Consider the following 10,258-nt stretch of genomic DNA (forward strand, 5'->3'; position numbering starts at 1 on the left):
CGTATTTTTTTAATTTGACGGGTTCAAAATCCTAGCTCGACCCGCCTTTTTTAGTGGGTTTAGCGGATCGGCCCGACAGGTTCGACCCGTTTTACCACCCCTAATTACAAGTGCACACGTGGCATATGAGGGATAAGGACTTTTTTATCCAATTTTTAAAACTACCATTTCACTCAAGCTGAAATTCACCTTGTAATCTTCCCTGACTAATTGAAAAGCTCAGGCGGGGATTGCTCCGGTCAGTTTATTTGTGTTGAAATCTAACCAAATCAAGTTGTGGCAGTCTCCCAGCTCCGACGGAATATTGCCGGAGAATGAGTTGTTGCTAAACTTCAAGATTGCCAAATTCAAAAGCTTTCGAATCCAGGGGAATTCCCCCCGTGAGCCTATTGTTCGAAAGGAAAATCAAATTCAACTACGTGCACTTGCTTAAACCCGCATGGATGCTTCCTGTTAGCTCATTGAAGTCCAGGACCTAATTTTGCAGCATCTTTTTGTTACCCAACTCCTGCGAAATCTCACCAGTGAGCTGGTTCAGTCATATGATCAAGTCTCGGAAGTTGGAGACTGACCCAAAAGTGGAAGGGATAGTTCTATTCTGGTAGTTGAAGCTCAAATCTAATTCAACTATGTTGGAATAGTTGCTGAGAGTGGACGGAATAGAACCCCTGAAGTGATTATTATATAGGAATAATAGCTCATTCAAACGATTCCTAGGATCGGATCTTGACACAGCCACTACTACAAGAAATTGTTTAATTATTGACGCAAAAAATCGATGACTAAACTTTTCGTTGATAATTTTCGACGGTTTGTCGTCGATAAAATGAAAAAGAAATTTTTAAAAATAAAATATTAAAATCGACGACCATATCGTCTATTATTTTAGCAACCTTTTAACACTTTAATTTTATCGTCACATTATCGATAAAGTGGTGGGTGATTTTTTTTTTAAAATCGACGAATTAGTTGTCTATTTTAATAATTATAATGTCGAAAGCTTTTACCGTCGATAAATTTAGACGATTGAGATTTCTTTCTGAAACTAAATGGACGATATAAATTTATTATATAAAATAAAAGGTTGAAATGTTGATTTTTATTTTAATTAAAATCGACAAAACTACCATCCATTTTATCCAACAAAAAATCATACCCGCGTTCACTTTCTGCGTCTACAGCGTCAATCAATTTCTCCAAAATTAATCCCAAACCTTCATAGATTCAAAACTTACGCTACTTAACCCCAAAAATTAACCTCAAAATCTCAGTGAGGCTGCTTCTTCTTCTCCAACGCCCGAGAATAGAGGCCAGAGATAGAGTCACTGTCACGGAGAGAGGCAGAGAGCCGCCGGAGAGTAGAGCCTCTCCTCCTCTTCTTCTCCATCTTCTCCCCCGCCGAGCCTGCCGCTACGCCATCCTCTTCATGTAAGTTCCTCTCTCTCGCGCTCTCTCTCTATCACTCTATCACATTGTGATTTGTAAATCTGCATGTAAGTTCTTCTTTCACATATTCATTGTTGCAACATCTTAGCCGGTCGCCATCGCTACGAGCCCGTCACCGTCGCCATCGCAGCTCCTTGTAAGTTCCTCTCTGTCTCTCTCTTATTATTATATTTATTTTTTCAGTTTTTGTATCTACTATTTACATCATGAAATTCTGAATTTGCTTTTGTGAATAACAATCGCATCAATATTACTGAAACCTAATTAGCATAATCAATTCTTCTTGATTTGGAGATTTGATTTACCTATTGAATTTTTATTTTTTTTGCTGGTCACTCTGGTTTGGTACTCTGGTTTGGTAGGATTCCTATTTGATTTGACATTTATTTTGATGAATTTATGCTCTGGATTTACCAGCTTTGATTATAAAGACAATGTTTTTTCCTTTTTTATTTTATCAGAACTAATGTTTGTGTTTTTGGTATTCTTCTCTTCTTTTGATTGAGTTGGTGCCTTGGCAGTTCCTTTGTTAAGGTCTTAGGGATGTGAAATCATGTTAGCATATGGATTGAGTTGGTGGCTTGATGGTTTCTTCTTTTTTTTTCTCAGTGGTTAACATATGGATATTGCAGAGGTCAAGCTAAGGAAGTATCTAAAAAAAAGCCTTATATTTTTGTCAAATGCATGCTTTAAGGTTATTAGTGTTTCTGCTTATTGAAAAAATAATCACATAGCATAAGATATAAGCTTTTCTGGCACTAAGTGTGTTTAGAAGTTTATCAAGTATATATATTTCAGGTTCTGCCTCTTTTGAGTGATGAATATCTTAAATATAATGTATACATAACAGTGTGACTGTGCGGTTAAATTTGTTATAGCTACTCCAGTACAAAATGCCCAGAAGGCCAAGAACACTTTGCCAGTGGCCCAGAACTTTGCCATTTACATTCTTCCCTTTTGCTTGTGCTCTAGCTCGAATGGCCTCTCCTTCTATGCCCAAACGGCAACAGCAACACTCCAAATTTGATGAAAAGCCTACACCTGTTAGTAAAAGTTCCTTTCATTGAAAAAAATAATTATAAATTGTGATCAAGAATGTAAATGTATGTTTTGAAGTGCCTTATATTTGTAAGTGAGCTGATGTTTTGTATTGTGTATTCCTATTTCTAACCCAATTCTTATAGTTAAGTTCTCATTAAAGGAGAAAGCCAAGGATGAGGAGTTTGAAGTAAGATATCTTTTTATACAAATATTTATCTCCAGTGTTGTGTCTAGTCAGTAAATTAAACATGGTCTCTGTTGTGTCTGGAGGATGAATTTTTCCACAAGGTATTGAAGAAAAGAAGAACCAACATGAAAGACACAGTGGAAACGAAAAGATAAGTTTTTAGATACTTGAACATGACAAAATTATTATTATGCACCTTGTCTTTAAACATGTATCATTTTTTGCATTTGATTACTGATTATTTTCCATCATACAGTTGTGCTCATCATCCTTCTGTTTTCCATTGCGAGCTCAGCAGCTTGCACCTCCCGAGGCAAGTCTTTAATTGTTCTAAACTCTTATTGTATCATGGCAGTTACTATTTTTTGGTCAATTTCTTAAAGTTACTCTAAAAACATTCTAAAGTCCCACCACTTTTGTGTCTGGTAGAAATTCATACTATAGTTGCTTACTTCTTTGGATATTGGTTATTCTTGTCATTTTGCAGAGTTGTTGTGTTTATGTAACATCTATTTCCTCAATGATTCTAAACCATATATTTATGTTCATATACGCATTGCAGCTACAGAATTACAGGCCAATGGGATTAAGCAAAATTCCAGTATTTGATCCTCATTTCATGTTTTTCCATTCTACTCAACCTCCACATTTACATGAATTCTGTCAAACAGATCAAGCTTTTAAGGGAATTGCCTTCAGATTAAAGACATAAAGCAGCGGACTTCTGTACAATGTGGTATGCATGACACTATTTTTTTGTACTCTTTAAAATTGATACACCATTTTTGTTTTAAGAGACATTTACTTTATCCAAGTCTCTACATTTTTATACACACATATACAATGTTAGTTGCTCGCTAATAATCTAAAGTTTATGAAAATATCTAACCAAATATTAATAATAAAAGGATAAAAAAAGTAGAGGCTATAATTAAAGGAGAAATTTTGGAGAAGAAACAAACACTGAACTTGGAACCATTTGTCCCTCTATTTTGTTAAGTATTGAAAACTTTTTTTTATATTATTTGCAGCAAAGATTATGCCAATTATTAAGAATGAGCATTTACTTTTAAGCGCCCTCCTCATAGCTAAATCATTGGCATTGGAGGTATGTTCACATAGATCATTTCTAAACATTTCAGCTACTTTATACAACATTTGATTTTATCATTTATGTGAACAAGGCATGTTCCTCCATGTCAATTTTGGCATGATTAATCTAAACAAAATTTGTGTTATACAAGGGGGTTTCTCTTTTTATGGAGAAAATGTTCTCAGAGTGGCTTGCAGTAATCATATCAGCTACCCTTTTAGGTATCATTGCTGAGGTGACGATAGTGAAGCAAATGTATCATTTGAGAAAGCAACAGATGATAGTGAAGCAAGTTCTAAATGGTTATCTAAGGATGATGACGATCAAGGTGACAAGGTTGCTGCCTTCCCTGTTTTGAATGAATTCATGTCTGACTCTGACAAATTCTTGTTTATTTTGCTTTGAATATTTTGTATTATTAGTGGATTGTAATTTAAAAGAATATAAGTCCGAGTTTAGTTATTTATTTTGTCTTGAGTCTTTATGTTATAGGATTATTTATTATTTTGATAAATTTGTAAACTCATTATGTAATATTTAGTATAAATTATATTTAAAAGTTTATTTGTCTTGTTATCTAATATTTTGTATAAATTTTATTTTGATATTTAAAATTTTATTTGCATTAATTTTTTACTATTTTTTAAATAGAAAAAATAATTAAAAAATGTGGCTATTAAAATCGATGGTAAAGTTGTCGCTTTTTAAATTTAAAATAGACAAAAAAAAATAATAAAGACAACGAACTTGTCGGTATTTTAATAATTAAATCGACGACTCTTTTGTCAATTTTATTGAATCAGATATCGACGGAAACGGTGTCGATTTTGTATAATAATATCGACAGCAAAACTGTCGATTTTATTAAATGGGTAAAATTCTCAAACTCATATTATAGGCGAGAAGATTGTCGATTTTAATGTATTATTATCGACAGCTTAAGCCGTCGATTTTATTAGAATTTTGAAAAATCGAAAAGCTTAATAGCGATCTTATCTACCGTCGATTTTGCCGTCGATTTTAACGGTGTTTCTTATAGTACTTCAGAATTATACCATAGAAGTTTTTGAACTCAGATCTAATGATTCCAAACTTACCATTTCCGTCAATGACTCAGGAGCAACGCAACCCTTTAAACTGGTCGATCCCAACAGAAAGCTCCCTCAATCCCTCCATTTTCACGAAAATCTCACTCGATAACTTACCAAAGAATCTGTTCGACGATATATCGAACGAGACGAGAGACTAGCACGACGTGAACTCGTCATGACTAGACCTGTGAGATTGTTGGACGATAGATCGAGTTCGACAAGCGTAGAACAGAGAGCACCCGCCATGCTGACCGGAATCTGGCCGGTGAAGTGGTTGTCGGAGAGGTAAAGGAACTGGAGCGAACTAGTGGGAGTGAGAAAACGGTGCCGGAGAACTGGTTGTCACACAAAACGAGGTAGTTTTGAGGGAGAGGATTTTTTTTAGGAAAAGTATAGGGTACCAACATATTATCTGCCAACTTCTGCCAACTCTTATTTATAATTGTGTTTCATGGAAGTGTGTTCGTGGATGTGTCTAATCATTAATATATTTTAAATACATATATAAAGAGACACATCCAGAAAATATATCTATAAAGACACTTCTATTAAACATAGCTATAAAAAAGACATTTTTATTAGACACATCTACGAACACACTTCCATGAAACACAATTATAAATAAGAGTTGGCAGAAGTTGGCAGATATGCTGTTGGTAACGTAGCGGAACCGTTTTTTTTTATCTAGTTTTTAAAACTACCATTCCACTCATATGCAACGTGTGCACCCGTAATACCAGATCATTAGAATGGGAGTCACGTTAGATTTTTTCGTTGGGTCTGACAGAGACATTTGCACGAAGAGACTAATCCGTTCAATTTTTAAGGAGGTGAGGAACTTAAAAATATTTTCAAATGGCCAGAGTTAAAAATATCCGCAAAATAAAAAATCAAAAACTTATTTGTTATTTTCTCTTAATATTTTAAGGAAGTGTAGTGCACATGTGTATATGCATGTGAATGTACAGCAAATTAAACATGAATTTTTTTTTTTTGAAAAAACTTAAACTATCAAAATTAAATTCTAATAAATTACTTCCTCTATTTTATATTAATGAGTAATGACCATTTTGATTTTCTTTCAGATTAAGAAATTAATTTACAAAGTAATTGAATATACTGTAATATAATTTTAGATACATTAATCGTTAAACATATTAAAAATATTTATAATAAACGTTTATAAACATGAATTGATAGAGTAATAACTGGATAAGAATAATAGGGAAAAAAAGGAGATTTAAATTGAGATTTTTATTGCAAATAGCAAACTCTATACCATACAAATGCTATAACTTCAAACTCTAACGCATACTTGTATTTTTCGATAGTTGTTGCAAACCTAACAAACACTTAAAATTGACTATAACAATATATATAATGAAGCTTATTACAAGACAAATTAAAAGTGTAATATATATTCTAGCTAACAAATACGTAGTACAAGTGAACAACAACTATATATATAGAGCCTAGAGCAATTATTAAATCAACTTTATGGAGGAAGGAGACCCACTAATCACGCTCCTTAATTATTGTTTATTATAATAGGAAGAGGAATAGCTTGGAGGGGTTGATCCTTGTCCATATTTCCAAGTTTCCAATCAAAAGAGTTGATCAAAGATCCCAACATGACATGAATCATTCTCATAGCTAATGGAGAGCCAGGACAAATTCTTCTTCCACTTCCAAATGGTGTCAGCTGAAAATCTCTTCCTTTAACATCAATTTTAGATCCCAAGAATCTCTCAGGCAAGAACAAATTGGCATTGTCCCACACATTAGGGTTTCTTCCAATAGCCCATTCATTTATGAGGACCCTTGTACCTTGTGGGATCCTATAACCTGAGATTTCCACATCTACCTTAGCTTTTCTTGGGAGCAAGAGTGGAGCTGGAGGGTGTAATCGTAAACTCTCTTTTACAATTGCTTGTAAGTATGGCAGTTTGGCAACATCGGACTCATCAATAGGATTACCTCTTCCAATGTTTTGTTCTAACTCTTGTTTGGCTTTGGACATAACTTCTTGATTGTGGAGTACTTCAGTCATTGCTCTTTCTAATCCATATGCTGTTGTATCCGTTCCCGCTACAAGTAGATCCTACAATATAAATGAACCGAATTTTCTAGATGAGAAATGAAACTTTGTAATATCGAATTAACAATTGTAAAGTCTTTCTTTGTGTAGCTTACATTTTTGTTTTATTCATTTGAAGTCAAATGTCAACTAATTGTTGAAAGAAAAATTACGAATGTTTGGTAACAGTATTTAAAAGTCTGAAAGTAAAATGATTTGATTTGTATACAAAAAATGTTAACGTATAAAATAATTTAAAGTTATCATTAAAAAATAGCTTTAAAAAAAAATCTTTAGGTAGCGTTTGTTTTGACGCACTGGAATAGAGATTAGGAGATTGAGATTGAGATTCAGTATCATATTTATTGGTCGAAAGATTGGTACTAAAATTTTAGTCTTTATCTCAAAAATTTCAATATTTCAATACTTCTAAAAAGTGAGAATATAGGAGACTGAATTTAATTAATTAATTCCAACTTTATTTTTTGTGCAAATTAAATTAAAGTTTTATTCTTATTTCAATCTCTGTCTTCTATTTTATACCAAGTATAATACTAAGACTTATTTCAATTTCTGTCTCAGTTTTTGTCTTTCAATTTTAGTCTCTCAAATTTCTGTTTCTCTTCCAAACACTAACTTAAAACGGTGACTATAATAGTAGTCATTCTTAGACAGTGCAAGAATTTTTTTCACATCAAAACATTTTTAGAAAAACTGTTCACATGGAATAGTTAGTAAAAAAAAACACACTTCTAAACAATTTTTATAAGAAAAAATTTAAGGAGCTAGCACTTTTATTAAAATTTGACCAGTACTTAATCATAAAAAAAAAAAGTGAATAATTTCACACCATTGGATGAAATTTCACACCATTAAAAACACCAATAACAATTAATTGATGACTACAAATCACAAAATTTACTAACCGAACACTCCTCATATATTGACCCTAATAACATATTTGTAATGTTTTCTTGATAATTAGTAATCCTAAATTTATTTTAACTACTTTTTCCTTTAATTATACGGGCAAATAAAAAAGGATAAGAGAAACTTACAAGTAGGAAGTGTCTGATTTTTTTCCTGTCCATCCTCTTGCTATCTTCTTGAGAAACATCAAGGAGTGCATCCAACATGTCATTATTTGTGACATAATTTCTCTCTTCTCTCAACTTCAACCTTTTGTCAATCAATTTATCCAAACTATGGAAGAATTTGGTAAGGTAATTAATTGTGTGTCTTTGGAGGCCTTGAGGGTCAAATATTTTCAAAAATGGAAAAATATCCACCACATTTGTTGTTCCGGTTAGTTTCAAGAGAGTGGACACAATGTCCTTGTACTCTCCATTCTCCACAGATTCAACAAAATCCTCAGACACAAAAGTATAGGACAAGAAATTTATGCATGCCCTAAAAGCAGCGTGCCCTACGTTGACAGCTTCGCCTGTTTGGCCATATTTTCGCATGTCGTTGAGAAGATCTAGAAGCTTCTTGCGCCGAAGCCCTTGACTTAGATCAAGGACCTTGGTGGAGAACAATTGTTCGTTGCATATTTTTCTTAGATCTTTCCAAAGTGGACAAACCGGTAAAAAGGGCAAGCTATAGTTATGGTGATCAAGGGAGGTTACAATACTCGGAACCGTTCGATCGGAGAACAACAAATCATTGGTTTGGAGAACTTCTTTGGCAATGTTTGGTGAAGAGATTATTACAGTGGTTGATTGACCAAACTTCAAAAACATTATGTCAGGGCCATAAAGCTTAGCAATCTTAGCCAATGTTTGTTGTGGCTTATTGCAAAACTCAACAAGGTTTCTCACCATGGTAAAAAAGGAAGGTCCTGGTGGTAATGGAAGCTTGTGTTTTGATTTTTCTCTTTTTGCATGAACAAATTTTGTGACAATGCATGTCATCAATACAAGGATCAATGATAGGGACAAGTAAGAATAGTAATGCATAGGGATTGAGAGGGTATGATGGTCATTATTTGGTTCAAGAATTACTTCACCAAATAATGTTGAATTCATTGATGCATGCCAATGTGGTAACAATGTTGATTCCATTAATGTCTTCATGACAAAAACAAAATCAGATAATTATTGTATGTTTTGATTCAAATAATAGTAGAGAGTGTAGTAGTGTCAAGTGTGTTGATGCAAGTGGTTGTGGTGATGAGAGTAAGGAACATCTCATCTGGCTGTGTATATATAGTGGTGCAGTGCCTCTAATTAAGATGAATAATCCATTATCTTTCACACACGTGGTGTTTTTCTTTTTATTTTTTTAAATATCTTCAAAGAATAGTTGAATTTATTGTCAATATTAACACATGTCCATTTGGGGTAATTTAAATAGTGATTATTTCATATTTTATATTATCATGAGTAGTCATGACATCGAAGCGCGTCTAAACACTTTGACATTAGCACAGGTTACGTTGTTGAACAAACTCTAATAGAATAATTAAGCAATGTTAACGACTAAAGAAAACAACAATAACAACACTTTTTGATCCCTCCCTTCTTATAGCTAGTATTCAACTACCTTATAAACATTGACGGAGCTTAAAAAAAAAATTTACGGGGCCAAAAATTTTAACATAAAATTATATAATGCTATTGTGTTAATTATTTTTAAGTTTGTTACTAGTATAATGGGTGAGGTAAGAATGAAGTTGTGTCATTAAAGATAGTCTTGTGAAATTGTTAATCCCAGTCTAGGATTGTCCATTATTAGTGGAACATACATGTTATGAAAAAAGGTTCCGCCTCTGCTTATAAATCGGCAAGCGTGATATATATAAAGACGCACAAAACGTTTTTTTTTAAAGATATATTTTAATAATTAAAATTTCATATATATAATTACTTAAATTATGTTATTTTTGTTAAAATTATGTCAGATAAATTAATTTAATTGAAAAACAGTTAATCAAATTTTGAATTCATCTAAATTAATATTATTTTTTATAAAAAATATTAATTTATATCAGTTCAAAATTTAATTTATTAATTTTTTTGTTAAACTGATTTATCCGATCTAATTTTAATAAAAATAATACAATTGAATTGATTATATGTGTTAAATTTTAATTTTTAAAAAACATCTTTAAAAAAAGACGTTTTTGACATATTTATCTAAGTGGCTCCCGATATATAAATACTCCACGTTTAATTCAATTATAATGAAAAACGGATAAGAGTTTGTTATACATGATCTCAACGTTATACTGACTAATTAAGAGGTGTAGAATAAGTCTCTATAAAATATAAATATTCAAAAAAAAAATTATGTTCTTTATATTTAATAGATAATATTCTTAA

General features: G+C 32.4%; 1 protein-coding gene and 2 long non-coding RNA genes across 4 annotated transcripts; 2 read left to right on the forward strand and 1 right to left on the reverse strand.

Annotated features, from left to right (window-relative positions):
- LOC107614424 lies at positions 1,143–2,987 on the forward strand. Of its 2 annotated transcripts, XR_001614427.2 has the most exons (5): positions 1,143–1,428; positions 1,535–1,582; positions 2,325–2,489; positions 2,631–2,674; positions 2,758–2,987. It is a non-coding gene; the product is annotated as an uncharacterized LOC107614424 (long non-coding RNA). The 2 variants fall into 2 exon arrangements; XR_001614426.2 differs by having other exon boundaries at positions 2,325–2,674.
- On the forward strand, positions 3,238–4,301 carry LOC107614425. Its single transcript, XR_001614428.2, has 3 exons — positions 3,238–3,410; positions 3,706–3,782; positions 3,989–4,301. It is a non-coding gene; the product is annotated as an uncharacterized LOC107614425 (long non-coding RNA).
- Positions 6,217–9,103, reverse strand: LOC107612137 (7-ethoxycoumarin O-deethylase-like). Its single transcript, XM_016313958.2, has 2 exons — positions 7,994–9,103; positions 6,217–6,959 (listed from the first exon to the last, which is right to left on the reverse strand). The coding sequence occupies exons 1-2, from the start codon at positions 9,008–9,010 to the stop codon at positions 6,387–6,389; spliced, it is 1,590 nt and encodes a 529-aa protein (XP_016169444.2). The 5' UTR covers positions 9,011–9,103; the 3' UTR covers positions 6,217–6,386.

The sequence above is a fragment of the Arachis ipaensis genome, chromosome B08, assembly GCF_000816755.2.
Source record: "Arachis ipaensis cultivar K30076 chromosome B08, Araip1.1, whole genome shotgun sequence".
NCBI lineage: Eukaryota > Viridiplantae > Streptophyta > Magnoliopsida > Fabales > Fabaceae > Arachis > Arachis ipaensis.

Bases quoted from the DNA above. Each gene is read 5' to 3' on its own strand.
- LOC107612137 (XM_016313958.2), bottom strand. From the start codon at position 9,010: ATGAAGACATTAATGGAATCAACATTGTTACCACATTGGCATGCATCA. The intron at 6,960-7,993 runs GTAAGTTTCTCT...TTTATATTGTAG, and splicing joins AAATCAGACACTTCCTACTT to GATCTACTTGTAGCGGGAAC.